Source organism: Chelonia mydas, chromosome 7, assembly GCF_015237465.2.
Source record: "Chelonia mydas isolate rCheMyd1 chromosome 7, rCheMyd1.pri.v2, whole genome shotgun sequence".
Lineage (NCBI taxonomy): Eukaryota > Metazoa > Chordata > Testudines > Cheloniidae > Chelonia > Chelonia mydas.
This window is the reverse complement of record NC_057853.1, coordinates 104,739,455-104,761,825: the sequence shown is the minus strand read 5'-3', so window position 1 is coordinate 104,761,825 and position 22,371 is coordinate 104,739,455. Positions and strand designations below refer to the sequence as shown.

General features: G+C 37.8%; 1 protein-coding gene across 4 annotated transcripts in view; it reads left to right on the top strand.

Moving 5' to 3' along the window:
- Window positions 1-22,371, top strand: part of TACC2 (transforming acidic coiled-coil containing protein 2) — a 181,944-nt gene that overhangs the window by 142,286 nt on the left and 17,287 nt on the right. For 2 of the 4 annotated variants that reach the window (XM_043551362.1, XM_043551363.1), the window contains 5 exons: window positions 1,403-1,463; window positions 3,276-3,483; window positions 7,337-7,398; window positions 8,348-8,463; window positions 9,867-10,038. In XM_043551362.1, coding sequence (XP_043407297.1) covers window positions 1,403-1,463; window positions 3,276-3,483; window positions 7,337-7,398; window positions 8,348-8,463; window positions 9,867-10,038 — 619 coding nt within the window. Of the gene's footprint in view, window positions 1-1,402; window positions 1,464-3,275; window positions 3,484-7,336; window positions 7,399-8,347; window positions 8,464-9,866; window positions 10,039-11,845; window positions 11,987-12,996; window positions 13,087-22,371 lie in introns of all 4 variants that reach the window. The other 2 variants (XM_043551361.1, XM_037903765.2) reach the window with 2 other exon arrangements.

The following is a 22,371-nucleotide window of genomic DNA, read 5'->3' as shown; positions in this document are numbered from 1 at the left end:
CACTTTCAGGTGACAATGTAAATAAGAAGCAGGCAGCATTATCTCCCGTAAATGTAAACAAACTTGTTTGTCTTAGCGATTGGCTGAACGAGAAGTAGGACTGAATGGACTTGTAGGCTCTAAAGATTTACATTGTTTTGTTATTGGGTGCAGTTATATAACAAAAAAAATCTATATTTGTAAGTTACACTTTCACGACAAAGACATTGTACTACAGCACTTGTATGAGGTGAATTGAAAAATACTATTTCTTTTGTTTATCATTTTTACAATGAAGATATTTGTAATCAGAAGTAATATAAAGTGAGCACTGTACGGGTTCTGTTTGATAATGATTCAAAACAGTGCAGCCCAATGCATGTTCATTTTCATCATCTGAGTCAAATGCCACCAGCAGAGAGGTGGCATTTATATTCTGTGTTGTAACTTAAATCAATATATTTGCAAATGTAGAAAAACATCCAAAATATTTAATAAATTTCAATTGGTATTCTATTGTTTAACTGTGTGATTAAAACTGCGATTAATGATTGTGATTAATTTTTTTGAGTTAATCGCGTGAGTTAACTGCGATTAATCAACAGCCCTAGTTAAAACTGTTGTATTGGCAGTTTATGTTCTGGGATTTAGAAGAGCCTGAAGCAGAATTGCCATGTCAGTAAATATATTCATCTTGAAATACCATGAAAGTCCCAAGTTTGTGGGGTTTCCTTTACCATCACTGTGAACTTAATGTGATTATCTGGTCCTGAAATCTCAGGAACAATGTGCATATCCTGCCACAAACCTTCATATGCAGTTCATCAAAAACCTGTTGTCAAGTGGTGAGGAAATTAATCTCTTATCTATCTTATGTGCATATATGGCCCCCTTTACCATAGTATCTGAACGCCTCACAGTCTTCAATGTATTTCCTATTTCACAGGGTTATTGTGAGGATAAAGTACTATTATCCCCATTTTACCGCTGGGGAACTGAGACACAAAGAGGCTAGGTAACTTCCTCAAGGTCACAGAGGAAAGTCTGTGATGGGGCTGGGTCTTTTTGAACCAAGGTCTCCCAGGTCCTATCCTAGTGCCCTAACCACTGGGTAATCCTCATTCCCTATCAATATTTGACTTGAATAGTCTTTCTGAATGAATTTAGACACATGGCAATCCTGCTGTTCAACTCCCTTACTTAGTTTATCTTACTGGTTTAGGGAACGAAGTCCTGTATCAAAGTGCATGATAAAAAGCAATACTTAAAGCATGTTTTTCAGTGGTATTACTTTGTAATGGAAGGAGTCTTAAAGCAGGAGGGCTTATAGAGGTAGTATTTTCTTTAGCTCTGTATTGCTAAATGTTATATGCTGCTGATTCTCTTTTGTATGCCATATTTATTGTTCTAACTTTGTTTTTAGTGATACATTTAGGGTGAAAAAGTCACCAAAAAGATCTCCCCTCTCGGATGCGCCCTCTCAGGTAAAGTGCTATGTTTTGACATATGTCATTAGTTTTGCAAATAGAAGGAAAGTAAATTTGATGTAACATTGTTATATTTGAATAGTTGTAAGCATTGCTAAGGTTTATTAATTTTTGTCCTCCAGTTTTAAGATCAATTTGTACAATGCCCGTTAGACCTGGTATTTGTCCTAGGAATTCCAGTTGGACTATTCAGAAATACTCTTTGGGAAATCCTATCTTATAAATATAGTAATGAACAAATACCTTTAGGATATTAGCACTCAGAAGAATTCATCTAACCCAGGGGTAGGCAACCAATGCCACACATGCCAAAGGCAGCATGCGAGTTGATTTTCAGTGGCACTCACACTGCCTGGGTCCTGGCCACCGGTCCGGGGAGCTCTGTGTTTTAATTTAATTTTAAATGAAGCTGCTTAAACATTTTTAAAACCTTATTTATTTTACATACAACAATAGATGAGTTATATATTACAGACTTATAGAAAGAAACCTTCTAAAAACGTTAAAATGTATTACTGGCACGCGAAACCTTAAATTAGAGTGAATACATGAAGACTCGGCACACCACTTTTGAAAGGTTGCCGACCCCTGATCTAACCTATTAGACCAGAAAAGTTTAAAGTGCAGAAATAAAAATGATATGCTGAAAGAAAAGTACAAATAATGCCAAGTGTGTTAGTCTGCAGAGTATGTGGACAGAAATAGTATTTTTATTTGTCATCTTAAAACACCGGTGGGTGGCTTTTCTTGCGGGGAGGAGTTAGCAAAGGCTGTGCCATGTATAAGATAATAAATAGCCTTTGGCTCACTACTTTAATCTGGGACATTTCTTTTCATGCCATTGTCCACCTCCCACGTTATGTATCCTAACCTTCCCTTTCAGCTGGCTGACACTGTAGAGAGAGGGGGAGGATTCATGACCTTTGACGTCCATGTTTATATTATGTGAGATCATTACCATAAGGGAAGTGTCAGGGCTAATCTACATGGTGAGTGTGGTGTTTCAAACAGCAGTACTTCAAAGCACATTACAAAACATTTACTATGGAAGCTGGGTCCAGACAGCAAGCTAGTGCACTGTAGACTGCCCTGGCTTCCTGTGCACTAACTCACCATGCAGACAAGCCCCAAAAGTCAATTGGCCTAGCCGTCATGCTTGAATTCCTAGGAGACTATGCATTTTATGTGCCACTTATGTACTGATCATGTACTGATCTCCAACTGCAGATATTTCTATCTTAAATCCTGAAAATCTTTGAGCTCACATGCATGACCGTCAACTCCAAATAACATCCATCTTTTTTACTGCATCAACAGAATCTAGAAACTTATACATACATCATAAATGATGCCATGGAAAAAATAGTATGAAAAAAGTGTTCAGTAAAGATGGCAAAGAAAATCTCCTGTGGATCCCTTGTATGCTGAAGTCTTTCCCCCAATTTCCCCTCCCCCTCCCAACTGAATTGCAGTTGGCACATTTCAGTACACTTAAGTCAGGATTTTCATTCTACCTCATCAACACAGCTTTGCAATATCTGTGTTCATTATAAAAGAGTTTCATTGTACAGATAAAGAGAGTCTAATTATTGAGACAAGTTATTCCTGGTGTAATTCCAAATGCTACAGATATGAGCTGGGTCTCTTTCCTCAAGTATTTTATATGGAGCTGTAGTAGGTAGCATGGAATTAAAACAGCAAAGGGGGGAGCGGGAGAGATAGATAAAAGAATTCAGACAAATATTTCTAACTGATGGCTCGATGCAGTAATGAAAGATAATAGAATCAGTTAACATATGTTCTCTGCAGGATTCCACTCCACTGCCTACTCCAGAAACACCCCCAGTTATATCCACCGTGGTTCATGCGACAGATGAGGAAAAACTGGCTTCTTCTGTAACCAGTCAGAAGTGGACTTGCATGACTGTGGATCTGGATACAGATAAACAGGATTACCCACAACCATCCGATCTATCTACATTTGTAAATGAGACCAAGTTCAGCTCCCCTTCAGAGGGTAAGCTTATAAATCACCATTCAGCTCCAGTCAATGTTTTCTTTATCAAGGAAAACACAAAGAGTAGAGAGGAAACTGAAAGAGACTGGAAACACTCTTATTTTCAGCTGCAGATAGGACAGCAGAGCAGCACTTCAGAGCAACATATGACTAATTTTTTCTTTTTCAGTACACTTAATTGCAAGTATAATCCACTGTTCAGAGCATGTTACACGTTCCCTGCTGTGTCTAAATCAGAGGGGATGGTGGCCTGCTATTCCTTCCATCTAATGGGTTTAGGACCCATTCCAAAGTCTACTGAAATCAGTAGAAGGCTTTCCTTTGGTTTTGCTAGGCCTCTAGTACTTTAACTCAAGTGATAGAGACTTGTGTTTCAGTACTGAAGGTCCCAGCTTCAGATCTGGCCATCAGTCTCTCGGCTACATATCATCTCTCCAAACTCTTAAGCTTCAGCTTTCTTCAAGCATAAGAAATACATAAAACCCCACAATATCAAGTGGTGTATGACGGTTATCTTTCACAGGCACAGTATTCATCCCCATTTCCATGTCCTGAAGGATGTCTGTCTTTTTGTATGAGGCAAATAATTGCAAGTTTGTTAGATTATTTTATATTATTATTATTTATGAACTGTGAAAGGATCAGAACCTATCCCACTTAAGTATTTCTCACTTGCATGTGTAGTCATATTGCCTTTCTTCGGACTACATGAAGGAGTGAGTCTTCGCAGGTTTTACCCTAGGCGTACATCTGATAAATGAATGTATAAATAAATACTAACCAATTTCCAACTTAGTTTATGGTGGTGGGACTTATTTATACTTCAGAATTTTATGATCCTTTTTTATCTTGTTGGCTCTATTTCCATTGTCCTTGCCTGATCTTTTCTGCCCACATGCCCAATGTACTGTTAAAATATCATTGAACAATTTAAGGCAAAAATCTGGGGAGTTTTGCATGATTATGGACTGCAGGACTTGGCTCTTAGGCCCAATCCTGCGAACAGTTTACACATGAGCTTAACCTGTGCATCTGAGTAACTCTGCTGACTTTAATGGGACTGCTCATGTGAACATTCAAATGCACATGTGTAAGAATATGCAGGCTCCAGGGCTTTTGTGAGGTCTGTTGGATATCCTGTTCAGATGGTGCAATCTGAATAATCCATTCATTTTTGTTGATGTTAAATTATAACTAAATGCATCTATTTTGACTTCATTGTGTGATGTTAATGTTTCCTCCTTAAAGAAAAAGTGAGCCAAAAATGATTTTTTGAACAAACAACATAATGTATGGATGCACTAAAACCATCATTTCAGCTCTCAGACTGGTAACAGAAAGTGAACAGAGTTCCTAATTAAATGCTAATCATCCTGCTTCAGAAGCGTGCTGGGTGGTGTGTTCAGAGTTTCAGATTACATGTTAATTATAATCAACAGTGATTCCTCTTTTGAGATCATTTAAAATAATCATGATTTCCTCTGACTGTTCTGTTCATGCTGCTTTGAGAAATCTAAGTGATTCAAGAGATGTTTCTTAATACAGCAGTTTATACCACTCTTGATACTGTTGTGACCGTCCTCCTATAACCAAGAGCTACCTTTGTACAGGTAGATCTTTGCAGTCAAACAATACATAGTACTCAGACTCATGCATATCACTTTGGCACTTTGTTAATACATTGGAGTTGCCCTCCATCTTGCCATCCACTATAAGTATGTTTGAAACCACTGAGAGCAGTGAGACAAAAGAATAATCTTTAATGAGCCACGTTATTTGTTTTGTTTCTAGTTGATGTACCTCAATCCACAAACTGTCTTTTGTGTCAAATAGGGTTAAATATCAATCAACCTAAAAATCAAACCCTTTGGATTACAGCTGCAAGAGTGGGGATTATGCAGATGCAGAGTTGTTATTATCAGTGCCAGCAGAGGACACTGACAGTATGTCTCCTGGCTATAAAGAACATTTGTATATATTGTAACAGATTGTTTCCCAGTGTTTAAGAACCAGTTTGTAAGACTTCACTGTAATATACAAAGTGATAACAAATGGAGAAAGGCATTTCTAAGCATTTGATGTTGTTTTGTCTTATAGTTAATAGTTCCTCCGAAACGTCTTCCTCGGGTTCTATTTTTCTTTCATTTTACTCTTAATGTCATTATTTGTGTGGTTGTTTGTTTTTTTTTTTTTGCTCTAGCTAGAAAGAAGCATGTATTTCATATGGTAGGCTTTTCTTCCTTGTTTGAATGCCTGTTACCATTAAAAATAGACCATGGGATGCCAAACACCTCAATTTACTGAACCTGCTATAGCAGGATTCCCTTCAGCAAAAAGATTAATGGATACAATATCCTAAACTTCACCTGTTGCAATTTTTCTTAAATGTATGGCCTGTGAAATGCATGAATTTTCAAAAACATGCTGTTTACACCCAGAGAGACTTTTAACTAGAAGAGAAGTTAACAATATTTGTGGGCACTTTTTAGCATCTGAATTTCTGCACAAATGCCCTCTAATATTGTTTTCATAGTGAGATTTTCACTTTTCAAAACAATTAAGACATTTACACTAGTCTTGGGGGAAAACAGCCTAATTTATTTTAAAAATATCTACCTGACATAGGCCCGTATTCAGAATGTCGTCCCAGTTCAGGAAGTGTATTTAAGCACATGCTTAAATCCCAGTCACTTGTTTTTTACTATACAGAAATAGAATTAAGCATGTGATTCAGTGATTTCCTGAATTGGGCCCATAGGAAGAGAGCCGACTTACTGTGTGGAACATAACAAACTACAAAACTGAATAAAAATAAACAATTTTGAGGCATGAATATTATTTAAAAAGAATCCTTAATTTTTATCTTCAGGAAACAAACTCACCATTGTGTTAAAGTGTTTCTCTGAACATCAGTGGTGACTGGATTTAGATGCAAAATCTGAGATACATTTGTTGTACCTATCAATCTTTTTTTACTGCTTTGTCCTATTGCCTTTATGTATTTGCATGATCAGACCCTACACCCTGTATTTGTTGCATTTATCTTCTGTTCTGTCAGCAGTTTCTTTGTCTCTGTGTGTGTCTATATCAGTACACTGTCGAGTGACCAGGGTTTGCAAGAAGTGCTTGTTAATTCTTATTGAATAATTAAGGGATTTGAAATAGTAGAGCAACAAAATGTTTTTAGAGGTTAGGGCAGGGCTTCTCTGTAAATACTCAGGCTTTGCACTGTCCCTTGTAACTAAAATTTGAAAATAAGTGTATCTATGCTACCGTCCTATCTGTCACTAAATAAGCATATGGATGGTTTATCCATTTTTTAATATCAAGTAATAAGAGCCTCATCATTCCCAATTAAAAACTGCATGGCTTTACTATGAGTGGAATCATTTGATTACTTGTCATCTTGCAATCTTCCTTCTTTCAATAGAAGAAATAGCTATCAAGACTACATCAAAATATTTTCAACGATTTGTAATGTGACACAGTACTTCAGATACCATATACTGGAGTGTTTCACAGGGCTCTGCAATTTTAGTAAAGCCACTGGGGTCTGTAATAGAATCCTGAACAAAGGAAGCAGATTAATCTGGAGTTTTATAGGAAAATTGATTCATAATGACTTGCACCAAATTCTGCCTTTGGCTATGCCATGTTGATTGACAGCTGAAAATCAAGGCACAGGTGTCTCTGTGTATTTTGTTTGTAGGGCCTGTTAGAAAAAGCATCAGTAGTAAAGCTGCAGGCCTGGGTGACACTTAGCAACAAGCTGCCAAGATTTCATTCACACATGCAAAAATTATATCCCCCCCCCCCCCATGCATGAGAACATTTCTCTTTGTTTCTGTTACAGAGCTGGAATATGGCAACTCATATGAAATAGAATATATGGAGAAAATAGGCTCCTCCTTGCCGGTAAGTTTTCACTCTCAAATTTTCATTTACATTTATTTACACGCTGTAGTTATTATGTATTGCTGTGATAATGCTGTATGGATGGTTCCCTGCTACACAGTGAATTAACTGTACATCTGCAGCAGATTGTAAACACGGTTCTTTCTAGTCAGCGTAGTCAAGTAAATTGCGCGTGCTTTATTGTCCTTATCCTTATAGAAGTTATTTAATCTTTTTAATGTTAAGGTTTAGTTTCACTTCTTGGAGAAGTAAAGGTATTCAATACTTCAAGCCATAGCAAGTGCAGAGCACTCTATGTTGGGTTACCAAACAATGAATGGAAATCTTTAACTCTCCAAAACCCTGACTCAAGCTTTTATGAAAAGAAATGATGAGGACTCTCTTCAAAACAAAGACTTATTGTAAAATATGGGAATAAAGTACTTTATAACATCAACATTTTTTGCCTAACTTGTATTCACTCGATTAATTAGATAGTATTAATAAGCTTCAAATGTCTGAATTTCCCACAGTGCTTATAAGAATGAAACAGTCTGTTAGTGTGGAGACTCTTGGGTGTTCAATCTGATGAGATAAAGAAGGTTCTGATTACATTTTTGATAACACTTTGTCAGCGAATGCTATATAACCCATTCAAAAAGAACAGGTGCAGAACAGTACCTGAATTCTAATTAATCCCAAATGATAGTGGAGGAACTAATAAAAATTGTGAACTACACAGTCTGTGCTGTGGTCAACAGCTTTTCTAAAATAGGCTGTTCTTTTAATACTTCCACTATGTCGTAGCACCATAGGGAGTGCTATGCTGCAGAACATAGGTTCTGCAAAATCTATGAATTTTTTCAAAAGAGAAATGGAATTTTTCAGTCACTGGGTCACTTGAGGCAATGAATTAACCTTAACGGAGAATGGAAAGTTGGATGATAATTATTTCGTTTTCTTTTGACAGCAGGATGGCAGCACCCTGAAGAAACAATCTTTGTACCTTGTATTTGATGCACAGCAGGAAAGTCCAGTCAAATCTCCTCCGGTCAGACTATCTGATTCTACAACTCCATGTTCAGGGTACATCACTGCAAAAAAAACAACACCCCACCCCCCCCCACACACACCAAACAACAAACAAAAACATTTAATAATAAAAGGACTGTTAGGAAAAGGATAACAGTAAAATTATTTCCAGTCAGGCAGTGCTTTTGTTGTGTGCTTTAGTTTTTGTCTGTTTTCTTTAAAACACAATCTATATCTATTAAACGTATAGAGTCCCACCTAAGTTCCTTCTAAGCTACATGTCCACGCAGCAGACTATAAAGGGCCATGCAGGCACACAGCCACAGGGACCTGGAAAGGAGAGAGGTAGGGGGTGGCTGGGGAGGGGAGCACGTTGGGGTGTGCAGGGCTGCCACGGTCCTCTCCCCTGGCCCCGGAGCTGCTGCCGGCGGGAAGAGGCATCTGTCCTCCGGCCCCGGAGCTGCTGCTGGCGGGAAGAGGCACCTCTCCCCCAGAGCTGCTGCGGTCAGGAAGAGGCTCCTCTCCTCCAGAGCTGCTGCCAGCAGGGAGAGAGCTAGGGGGAGTCCTCTGACTCCAGCCCCGGGGCAGCCTGTACCCCAAACTCCTCATCCCCAGCCCCACCCCAGAGACCGCACCCCCTGCTGGGAGCCCTCACCACTCACACATCTTAACCCTCTGCCCCAGCCCTGAGCCCCCTCCCGCACTCTGAACCTCTCAGCCCCACCGCTGCCACACATCACTTCCATATTGGTGCCCATAACAAAATTCATTCCATACATGGATATAAAAAATTAGAGGGAACATTGGGTCCAACTGTCCCTTGTTACACCAGTCAGTGGAGTAATGGAGTGGAGAATCAGGATATATATTTCTGTTGCATAGTCATGATGATTACTTTAAAGTCTGCAGTGAAGACTATGCTGTGTCTTCAGTGTAGATTATGGGTCTCTACTTACATTTTTTTCTTCATTATTAAGGATAGTTTCATTTCAATATGTCCCTCATATTGTAATTCTTCATTTGGCATTCCTAAACTTGTTTTTCTGAACAATTAATCCATTTTTAAATGATGTATCTTAAGGTTTTTTGTTTATTTTTAGAAATGGCGTTGTCCCGGGGGTTAAACTGCTGCTACGTAACAATTTTTATTTGATAGAGATTTATGTAGAACTGAGAAATAAGGGCAAAGTGATGTGAGGGATGTGCATGAACTCACTGATCTAATCCAGTAGTACAGGGTTTATCCAGATTTCTTTTGGGTACTACTCTGAAAACATTTCTCAAAATCTTGCAAGATATATTGCTATAATTCAACCTTATGTCAATTATCCTAATTTATCAAGCTCTTGTGAAGATGAGAACATGACAGTTTAACTGAAGAGGATTTGCTGTGTTTTTAGCAGAGACTGGGCTTTTAGCCTAATCTGAAAACATATACACTATCTATCTGATCCCAGATCAAGTTTCGAGGAAACTGAAGCCCAGCTATCCTCTGGAATGAAAATACAACACCCAGGTTCCCGGGTTCTAACCGCCAGCCAAGATATGCACTTACAGTCAACTGACAAATCAAAACAGAAAGAACTGGAGCCCATGAGTTTAGGAACAGCTTCAGACACCATTGAAATAGTAAGTAATGTATGAGAAGAGTGATGGAAACATTCTCCCAAAAAAGCAATCTTCCCATGTCTTAAGAGAGGAGAACATACAGACTGTGCAATTATAACATGTGTAGAGCTAGATGAAAACTTATGAAAACCCCAAATGGAAACTACTTAACCAGAACAAACTAAAAAGCAAGATCACTTGCTGAGAAATTTAGCATCTTTAGCTTTATGCCTTTTCACATTAATCATAAGGATGAAAGGTCACTTTTAAGAAGTGCCTCCAACGTTGTGCTTGCAAAATTGCATGTGCAGTCTTTCACATGAGCAAAACCAGCCTTTGCTCTTCCAGAGCATGTAACTAACCAGGAAGGTTTCTGTGCAGAATGTGTGCCCAAATCTACATGGCCAAAAATCATTCCCGTGGGTTTTAGTCTCTATTGATAAACATGCTTAATTTCCATTGGCAATAACAGGGTTTGATGGGACACCAGTGAGGGAATTGATCCCCATTTTGGCCAAACAGAATACTGTTAGAATTGAGAAAAGTTGTCCTGGTTCTTATCTTAAGCTCAAATTATGTTTGTGATCAATTCTTACAGGCAGATATTCTCAATAGCTTATTTGTTATAAGGATTTTTGTTATGTTTTAACCTGAGAAATGTAGATATATAGGCTGTGCCCGTGTTTTCTCAGGGGGATCTTGTATGAAAATATGCGGAATTGCTTTGTGAGTGTAGCATATCTGTTGTGATGTTTTAAAGCATTAATAGATGATGAACAGATATTTCTCATTTTCTGATAAATTGCCAACTGTTTTGATATTATGCAGTACTGGAAGTGAGAGACTTTGTTAGAAATCTGCGCTTTTGAACTCAATCTAGTTCCCAGTGGACTCAGTGTAAAGGCTTTGAGTCTTACTTCCAAGGCTGTAGCTGCTTCTAGACTTTAGAGCACTGGTTCTCAAACTTTTGAATATTGTGGATAGATTCTCTGAAGGACCCCCAGTTTTCCCCGGCCCCGCAGCACTTGGACATATAAGGAAGAACGACAGTATTAAGGAGACAAAGTTAAAATACACTCACTTTATAATGCAACAGGCATGGCTACTGAGTTACATCTCTGTAGATTGTGTATTTGTGGTTTTGAGTTCCTGTCCTTGGGCAGAGGATTTCACATTTTTTAGCCTGAAGACTCTGCTCATTGAGTGGAGCTTCCATTGCTCTAATCTCAACAGGTGAACACTGTGATTCTGACCTCTGGTGTGTTTGAGACCTCTCTAATCTTGGTGGCACCTGCAAATTTGATCATAATTGAGTTAACACCAAAGGGTCAAAAAGACACATTGTCATGAGTGCAAAAAGTTGTATGGGGATCATTTTAGTTGAATTGGTCAAAGAAACCTCTGAAACTCCTGTGAGAATCCTGGACTGAGCGCAAATACATTTGTTAGTCTCTAAGGTGCCACAAGTACTCCTTTTCTTCTTTCAACTTACAGGAAGTTTCTTTGCTTTAAGACAAACACAATGTGGTGATTGTCTGACAGAAAATTGACTGCCAATTGTCATAGAAGTAGCTAAAAGTGGTCCATGGACCGCAGTTTGAGAACCATTGCTTTAGAGGCTTTAACATCATTTATTTCATTCTTCATACTCAAATTTTTAATTGATAACCGACTTTCATTATATTTATTTCTGCTTGGCTATGCATGTATGCCAGAAAGAAAATGTTACTGAAGGCAGTAAACAAACGTTTGAAGCAAATCTATGGTTTTCAGCCCGAGCCACTTTGGCAGCCTCTGTTATTTGTTCTATATCCTCCTTACCCTTCAGACAACTCCTGAGGACTCCTTTGTCTCTGCTGATGCTCTTCTCAATAGGATATCACATCAAACATCAATATGTGATCAGCTTGAATATCTAGAACCTGACTTAGCAGAAAAGAACCCCCCCGTATTTGCTCAGAAACTTCAGGTTTGTAGCAGAAATGTAAATACCAGTGTTCCTTTCTTAAGTTTCTCTAAACACCAGTAGAGAACACAATTCACTATCTTAAAAAAAAAAAAAAGTTAATTAAAGAAAAATTCAGGCCCTCTTCAAAGTACCTTTTGCCTTTCAGAAACTTTTAAGAGATAGTGAGATTTGGACTTAACTTTCTGAACAAATAAGTTAGTTTCTTTAACTCTTGTGTTCTAACACTGCTGAACAGTCTCAATTCGATAATCTCACTAACTGTGTTATAGTACAACATATTAGAAAATAAAACTCTTATTTTGAGCCCTGCATTCAATCTTAAATGTGGAGAATTAACTTGACTGAATACACTTTACTTTGGTGGGCCAGTAAGCACAGAGACAGTTTCAGAGATGTAGGGCCTAATTCTGCTCTCAGGTACGCCAGGGTAAATCCAGAGTAACCTCATTAACATCAGCGGAGTTACATTGGTGCTAAAACCAGGTAAAATGAGAGTTAGGTGTTGTTTTTGTGATTGTGTTTAACTTGTCATTTGACTTGGCTTCCTCTGACAAAAGGAAATCTCTCTGGAGAGTAGGTTTACATGTATCACGACAGATTTTCCAAATATCCAATGCAAATTTACATTTCAAAACTGCTGAGTAATGTTGAATAAAAAATGACAGCAATCATAAATACAGTGAATAGTGAAAGGGAAAAACAATTAACATGACAAAGAAATAATTTTGTCTTGTTGGGCATCATAATTGAAAAACATTTATCCCACCCAAAAAGTTGTTAACACTTAGTCTCTAGTGAAAGAGTTTCTGGATATAAATATCTCAAAACTACCTGAAAACTTGCTTTTGTGTTCTGCTGATGTTTTAATCATGAAAGGAACACTGAATGTGTGTTACCCAAAAATTATCATGATACATTAAAATACAGCATTCATTCTCTGTGTGTGTAAAACATTTACATCATGTTCTTAATACATTTTTTTCTGTGGATTGCTTAAAACCATCTGACAGGAGGAGTTAGAGTTTGCTGCAATGAGGATAGAAGCACTGACGCTAGCCAGACAGATTACCCTGTCTTCTTTCTGCTCCTTAGATACCGAGGTATCTGTTTTATGCCTGCAATGTGTGTGTGTGTGCACAGATAAAGAACCAGAGTGCTGCTTTTTCTTTAACAACAAGGTAACTAAGCCTCTCTGAGTGACGTTTGAAGCTGTGTGCACCTCAGCACATATGACACCAAAGAGCATGCTGATAGCCTCACTCAACACAAAAATGCTGTCACCCGCTCCACTCACAGAACAATTCTACTTCCAAAGTTGACTGAAGATCTGGAGGCAAAAGGCCGTCATATAAAACAGGGGACAGCCAAATTCTGCCTTTTAGATGACCATGTGTTTGTATTTGAGATCAGGATTGGTCTAAAGTGTTTGCTGGCAAAATAAATAAGAAAGTTTTTGAATAGAGTATTACAGATTCTGGCTAGCGGTGCATTTTGCCTTTTACAGGTCATTTAAGCATGAGATCTAATAACTTGACCCTAAAACTTAAAAAGTTCAATCTACCCACACTTCAGGTTTCTGAAGAACGGGATTCAAATGATTTTGAATGACCTCAAAGGCTCTCAAGGGAAAGAGCCTCCCCAGCATAAATCGTCTTTATTCATTAAGATCTAAAGATTTTCTGTATTGATACTTCTACAGCATGCTGGCTAGTGCCATGTCAGTGTGATGCATCATCAGAGTGACACTGCTCCAGTGATGCATGTGATCTCCCCTGTGTTTGAAACGAGACTGAAATGTGATCTCTGATGTGGTATCTTTGATGTTTAGTACAAAACATTGCACCAGTCTAGGAAGACCGTTATGGTGCTTTTAATAAAAAGCTCACAGCAACCCCACGAGTTTTATCTTGGTGGTATACGTCGAAAATGGTATCAACTGAATGGAATGCTGACAGGACAACAGCAAACTGCTAACATGAGACATTTATTTCCATATCAGGAGAATGTTATTCTGCCTTGTTGTTCTCCAGTGACCTTTCTTTTCTTACAGTAAATGATTAATAAATAAGTCATTGGGAGGCCCCAACTAATTCCTTTAATATTTAAGTGGCAGCTGTTCACTGCACCATAACTGCATTTTGACTGGCTGAGAGATTAGACTTAATCTGTGCTTTAACCAATCATAAGCTAGTTGGTTGATAAAAGTAAGTCTCTTTTGATAGGGTATTCTACTGTACTTTTATGGATTAACTGATGGCCAGTTAGAACAAGTTTGAGCAGTTTAGCTTATGTTGGTAAATAGTGGCCTGTGATGCAATTGTCTAAGTGACTAATGGCTATTTCATTTCGGGTAATGAATGGTATAAAAAGATAGTAAGTAATTAATTCCCTGTGGAAATATGAATGTTTCTGAGTATGTGGGCTCCTGTTTTTAGTGAAGCCGGTGGGAAGCTTCACTGGTGACTTGAATGGTAGCAGGTTTGGGCCTAACTTTCTAATTAGAAACAGAAGGAATAAATAGGAAGGGCTGAAATGATAAATGGCATTTTCCCAGTGGGAGTAAAATACCTGTGATTAGTTTTACTGCTCTGAATCCTGAAAAATTTGTGTGTTTTTTATATACATCTATAACTAAGGCATAGTGATGTCTTTAGCTGAATGATACAGATGTCATGGTAGGTTGGGAAGGACTTTTGTCCTTGATTAACTTTAGTCTTTAAGTAGATCTTGCTAATATCAAATTAGCCCATGATGATAACCCTTGTGACTAACACTGAGTGTCTTATAGTGACTGATGGACTCAGTGTAGATTAAATATAATAGGATACACCAGATGACTGCAGTGACTTAAATCCAGAGGCTACTGAGGATAGACAGAGGATACTGGCTGGCAGGAATACTTTGTGAAAGGCACTGAATATTTTCTTAATATGGTATCAATATATTTATAACTGTGGTGCATGTCGATGTAAAATCTTGCAACACCTTTTTAATAAAAACAAAACTTCCTTTCACAGTGATTAAGTTACATCTAAATCAGAAACTCAAGCATTAAGTGCTAACCTAAAAATGATAACGCTTGAATCATAATATTACTGGGCAGTGGGAATTAGTCCTTTTTGTTCAGATGAAGATTGGCTTTTGTGAGAGGAGACGTTGGGTCCGGTCCTGGCCTCCTGAAATCAGTGTGAGTTTTGTTAGTGACTTCAGCAGGATAGGGCCCTTTTTCTTCAGTCTCCAAAGATGGAAACAATGCAGACAGTCTCTTCTCAGATACAACTGAAAAATAAGAATGAAAACAGTCAAAGGAAAAGAACTGTTACTGGCAAATGTGACTTCAGCCTCCCAGTGCTAAAATAGCTGAACACAGCTAGGCCGAACAATCTAGGACTGTTGAACAGCCTTGTGTGTCCAACTCCCATTTTTTGTGTAGGCAGGACAGGTCTCAGGAAGAGTCTGTGTCAGCCGCTCAAGAATAGCTGAGGTAGGAACATGTAAAGCTATGGTGTTGAAATAAGTACTTCTCTTGTGTAAATTAGAGAAACCAACGGAAAAAGGGTGTTGGCAGCAAGAGAAGCAATATTCATAATTGTTTTGAGAGGACAGAGGTAGCAAAAGTTTAAGGGGTGTAAGTTTTCATACAGGAACTTTCCTTTTTCTGCACAGTCATGCTTGCAAAATTGGGCCCACGTTTTTGGGCCCACAGTTTAACCTGAATGGAAGCACAAATCACGTAGTTAAAAGGTGTGATTATTCCACTTTTTGCCCAACGTACATTTGTGAGTGCGAAAATATTGCTGCAAAAGGAAAGCCAGACCTCAGCCCAGCTAAATGGATAAATTTTATGTGAATATTATAGTAATTTCTTCCATTTCATTTCAGTGCCCATGCATATATTTGTTTACTTGGAATTCTTTTGTGAGCTGGAATTAGTGTAGCTGGTAAATCAAGGTGTATCAGGTCACATTCCTAATTAAATATCTGAATTCTAGAAGCGATGCTTGACAAAGGAAATGTATATGCTTCCCAGTTACTTACACTAAGATTTCAGTGACCCACATGTAACATTAATTCCCCTGCAGAGTCTAATCCCTCTGTGTAAGGGTCAATGATTTATAAATCCTTGCACTTGTAATTGCCCTAATTAACTTTTTATCTTTTTAGTGGTGATGGTACTGTTGTTAGGTGCTGAATTCATAGTTCTGACAGTATTATTTTATATGAATACTGTAGATTTATTGGTCAAGTTATCATTTTCTCAGCTGTTAAAAAGGAAAATTTTGGCAAAAGCATAATTCAATAAATATATCAGCGACATATCTAACAGAGTATAAGAAAGAACAATGACCATTTGCAGTGTTACAGATGAAGCATTTTTAAATGTCTCCTCCTCTTCTCCCTTTCTCAGACATTTTTCCTTATCTTGGCAGTTTCTTTGTCCCCCATCCCATCTGTATCAGAAGTAGGTGCTTGTGCCTGCTACCACAGCGAAGGTTTTCTAACAGTTACTTCAGGAAAACATAACAATAAAGTTCTGGGAGCTTTAATCTAGGCTGGTTATCAGTGTCCTCACAAACATGCTGTGCCAATGGCCTGTCCCACTCCAGTGGTTTGGTCTGAGAGAGACAAAGTCCCCTGCATCTGAAGATTGATACTCTCTTTCCCAGTCTGTTTTCTTTATCGCTTAACAGAAAATTCATCCATTGACTGATGCAATTCCAATGTTTAGGCTTCCTTTTTAAATGGTAGTTTTCAACAGTTGTGTTCCTTTATAGACAACACAGCCATGGCTGACCCCTATATTTACCATGATCAATTAATCCGATCTCCTGTATTTCAGTTCAGAGGGGCATATGAAACCTACTCGGAGAAGAACTCCACACCATTGCACAAGTACTTGAGCTGTTGAATCGTTGGGTACAGTATTCAATATAGTGTACTGTATTTGAAGAGTTATGCATCTCTGTCATTCTATGTCTGAGGCTCAGAGAGCTGAAAAATGAATGGGATAGCAGTTTTCGCCCTGCTGCTCCCAAATTGCCATCTCTTTGCCTGGGCTCATTTTCCTTGGGTCTTAGCCCAATAATTCCAGCTGTGCTGAAGTCCCAGTGGATTGTCCAACCACTCTCTGCCACAACTTCCACAAAGCATTCTGCTAGGGGAGAGGGAGGAGGAGGCATAGAGAGAGTCTTTTCACCCTCCTCCTTTGCTCATCATGTATTTTTGCTTTGGAGCCTTTGTAAATTTTTTAAGACTAAAGAAGTATAAAGAGCACACAGGAATTAGAGGTGGAAAAGAGCATGGATCATTAACGCTGTCCTTTGCACTCCGCATATAGGGTGTACTGGAGATCAAACTACTACCCTGTATGCAGTCAAGTCCAAAGTTGCCTTTAATTTCTCTCTTGTGTTTGTGTTTGATGAGGAGATAAAACACAAATCTTGTTTCACCCAGTAATATTGAACTTACCTAGAAATTGTAGATTTTATCATAATTGATCATTTTATCATAATTGAATGGCTGGGGCCACTGAAGAATTTTTGTTTTTTGCATGTGTGCAAGTGTGTAAAATATATATCTATAATATAAAATCAAAACTTTCAGATAGTCTTCTGAAATGTACTTTACTTAAGTAACTATTTTATATTGAGAGGTATTATATATTTCAGAATATGGGCTACAGTATAGTGCTTAGAACCTATGTTGGTGTTATTGTTCAGACCAGTGAATCAACTGGATTTAATTTAGCATTTGATCATTATATTGGAGTTGGTCATGTGCCACTTCTCATTTTCTGTTATTTTGCATGCTTACAATCCCAGTGCAGGAAAGGTGACCAGAGGAAAAGGAATGCGTTTTGTTCCCAAATACCAAAAATAAGAGTTCAGTGACCCCTTAAGCTTTAAAAACAGGGGCGAGGGCAGCCATGCCAGTCAATACGATACTCTTACTGGCTGATCCTTGTGTGTGAAATGTGATCGTTTGTAAATCCCTTAGCTAGTTTCCTAATTAAACTCACTTTGCCTGGCTTTTTTGTGTTGATTCTTAGATGCTGAATCCAACTATACTGGGCCCTATGGTTTTACTGTACAAACTGTCACAGATATACATATTTTAAAATAGCTTGTTCAGCACACAATGTGGCATGAGAACTCAGAAAGGCCTATAAAGGAACTACCTGGGATTTTGCACCCCTCTGTTCTTATAGGACAGAGATATGCGAGAAGAGGAGTTGAGAACAAAGGAAGAAAAGATACCTCTTCATTAATCATAATTTTGTAGAATGATTATTTGACAAATCCCCCTTTACTATGTCTGTACAAAAGCAGGCTCATATCTCACTCACACCATAAAGCTTGTAGAGATTTTCTTTCCTCAGTGTGTGGTGTTGATATTAACAGGATCTATTGCTGTGGACATTGTAGAGAGAGGAACAGGCCCTAGAATTTGAACATTACATACTTTGCCTTATCATTTCAGCTGCAAGTGATATAATGCAACGTTCTGATTTCTGATTTCAAAGCTCTCTAGAACTACTGACACTATTCCATTAACTGTGAATCACGACTAATGTCAAAGGGACTAAATTATTACATATAGAGATGTCTGAACTTTAATGCTGGGTGTTTCATAGACTGCTTCATTCTATATTTCAGTGTGGACAGAAGTGAAACATAGGGTCAGAATTCTTTCAGTACACATAAAATAACTAGTAGATTTAGAAAAATATTTTCCCCCTTTTTAATAGAATGGAAATCCCGTAGTAGAAAAACCATATATGAATCTGTGTGTGCATGTGAATATCTCATCAATGTTACTAAAAGTACAATGAGTGTACAATAGGCTTCCAAAAATAAAAATCATGGACCAGATTCTAGCGCTGTGCTTTGGCTGCTTTGCATCACACCAGCAATGGAATCTGGTCCTAAAACCTTTACTGTCCTAAGGAAAGTGTAATCATCCAGTAGCAAAGTATTAGCCTAAATTCAAAGCTGAGCTTTAAAATACCATGCAGGCACACCTTGCCTGTATATAAAGAATGTGTACAGATATATTTATACTTAAGTAAAATAATTTTACTAAAGCGCTCATCTGGAAGAAGGACAAAAGAATACTTTACTGTGAAACCAGATTTATATCGACAATATTCTGAGTTAGTTCAGACGTAAAACATATATACTCCAGAATGCAACTTGGGGATTATGTACTGGACCCAGAATTGATTATTATATATGGGGCGTGAGTGAGAGAGAGCGTGCGTCATGGGAGTAATCTGACATCTGAAATATTGTTCAGTAGGAAAGGCATGCAAATGTAGCACATAATGTGAAATGGAGATGTGTAATATGGATCAGAGAAGAGAATAATAGATGGTTCATCAGAAAGGAATAGTTATTAATGACTACATATTCTGTTACCCAAATTCTTGTGCATTGTGGCATTTTTGTTTACATGGAAGGACTGGTTTTAAAAGTTTTACCAATAGAGCTGAGTTGATGTCAAATGATGATGTATCAGAATTCGAAATACTGTGCATGTCGGATGAGGCTGAAAATCTCTATGGAGGGGAACGCCTTGAGCTGAGTGAAGTGCTGCAAGCTTTTTGTACTGCACAAGCTTATTGATAATACAGTAGTTAGTACAAATTTAGCATAAGGAATTTTTCTTCATCTGGATTGCTGTGGTTTAAGAGAACCTTGAAAAAACATTCAATTATCATCAATATGCTTGTTTCTAAGAGCAAATGAGCTATTTGAGAAATAAGGTACATCCCTGATCATTGCATTCTATTTAAGTGTGATATCACTATGGTGGCTTGGGATATGTTATTTTGTTGCAGTTCAGGTACAGTCCTGGTTCTTTAATATTCCACCTGTTCTACAGGGGACTTCCTGCCCTGAAGGGTAAATTCCATTGAATAAAATTGCGTTTCTGTGAAACAAGGCAATCCCTTCATGGATTTTTTCAGATATCCAAGACTGTAGCTGAGCATCTGGGGAAATTGTTGATCTGAAGTCTGAGTTTCTGCAATTTAATAGTGTTTTCTCTCTTTGACAAAGCTGTCAAGTGCATCAAGAACTTATAAAGCAAAGGTGGACATTACCATATGAAATACTGCTTTTCAACAAAGAAAAACAGTGTTCGATTCTTAGAAATGTTGGTGCTGTGACTCCTTGTTCCTCTCTAATTGTAGCTTTTAGTTTTGTAAATGTGACTTTTTTCCCCCCTCCCTGGCTCCTATATGTTGCTCATAAACTTTACTGACTGTAAATTCTCTCTACCTGAATTCTCTTACTGTTAGCACTGACGAACATAATAGATGATACCACTATGAATAGCAGAGCTGGGTAAAAGATTGTTTGGATGTTCATTCAAATTCTTAAATGATTGAGTGTCTGTGTACCTTTTTGATTTTGCTTTCCCTGAATCTTCTTGCAAACAAGTTAACTGCTGGAAATGTTTGCTGGGAGAATGAATCTGGATAAATATTGTATAATCATGGAAAACAAACTTTAAACTCAAAAAAGTGAATATTCAGAGCAGAAACATGATAGTAAGACTACACTCATCCAGTCAGAACAGAGACATGCCATATCACTTGCGTCAAATCTAGTCTAATGCAGTTTGAGTTTCAATACTTGCAACAAATGAAGTACAGAGCTGGTATTACTAGTGCACACAACACAGCAAATAATTTAGAATAATAAGAGAAAGTTGCGTTCTGCTTTGGGATCATTCTGGAACAGTAATATAAGAAAAAATTATTGAACTCTATTTGCTATGAATTTTTCACCTGACCCTAATAAATAGAAAACAACTGTAATAAGCACCATAGAAATGTCTATAAATTATATAAATAAAAGAAAATGATAACCTGTGTACTCTAATATTAAAAATGAAACAACCATAATACAGAGCGAGGTATACTTAGAAACAAATTATACTTGAATTTATTCAATATAAATTTTTAAGGAAAGGAAACAGCTTCATAAATTTATGGATGAACTAAAGCAGGAGTTCTCAAGTTGGGGGTCGTGACCCCATTATGGGGGGGTGGTCGCAAGCTGTCAGCTTCCACCCCAAACCCTGCTTCGCCTCCAGCATTTATAGTAGTGCTAAATATAAAAAAGTGTTTTTAATTTATAAGTGGGAGGGTCGCACTCAGAAGTTTGCTGTATGAAAGGGGTCACCAGTACAAAAGTTTGAGAACCACTGAACTAAAGCATGATGCCAAGTCAGCATGGGATGGTGGGATTTTCACAGGGCTAGGAATCAGGAAGTTCTGAGTTCTAATCCTGACTGTACCTTAGACTCACTACGTGTCTTTGGGCAAGTCATTTCACCTCTGTTTCCCAATTGGTAAAAATCTGACTAATACTCACCTATTTGACAAGAATGTTTTGCAGATTAAATAATAGGCCAAATACTGCTAACTTTAGTGAGCCATTTATGTTATTGGATAAAGTAAGCAGGATCTGGCCCGATATTTGTACTTTACTTTGAATATAGAGGATCAAATACAACTTTGATATAAACAATGAAATACTAACAAACCCCAAAAGCACTATGAATATCTGAAACAAAGTCATAACAGTAAAGGCAAATCCGAAAGAAGCCAAATTCAAGGCACACAATCCAAAGGCTGTCATATGCAGTGTTTTTGTAGGTACTTGAACGTATACTACTAATTGAATGACACAAGTTATGTCAACATCTTCAGTCCTATCCATTAAACTTGGTTTAGTCTGCATGGCTACTTAGTAGATAAAGCAAGTTGCTTCTATTACCACCTTTAGTATTTTACTTAATACATTAGCTGTTCTGTGTGTAAAGAGTTAAGCTAAACTTCCTTGACACTTGACCTTTCTTTAACAGAATTTTGTCCCATTATTCCTAGTATTATATGTGACAGATCAAAAAAATTCTTACAAGCATCAGTTCTCTTTTTTCTTAAGGATTTTGTATATCTTACTGAAGTCCCCTTTACTGCAAAGTCCCATCCACTTGCTAAGGGAGTGTGTGTGTGTGTGTGTGTGTGTGTGTGGTAGGGTGTTCTTGGGTTTGGTTTTTTGTGTGTGTTTGTTTTTTTTTAATAGTGCTTATCTGAATGGTTGTTTATACTGACTTTGCACTAGTGTAAATGAGTAGCTGAGATACATAGTAATGGAGAACCTGGCCACCAATCTCTAGTGCCTCATTTCCCCATCTGTAAAGTGAAGATGATCATACTCCTTTCCCTTACTAAGGTATAGTGAGGCTACACTAATTAATGTTTGTGTGATGCTGAGATAGTACAGTAATGTGGGCCATGTGAGTGCTTGTGACGATTGAACCCCATTTCTGTTATCTTCTCTGAGTCCAAAAAAATTTGAAACTGTACATCA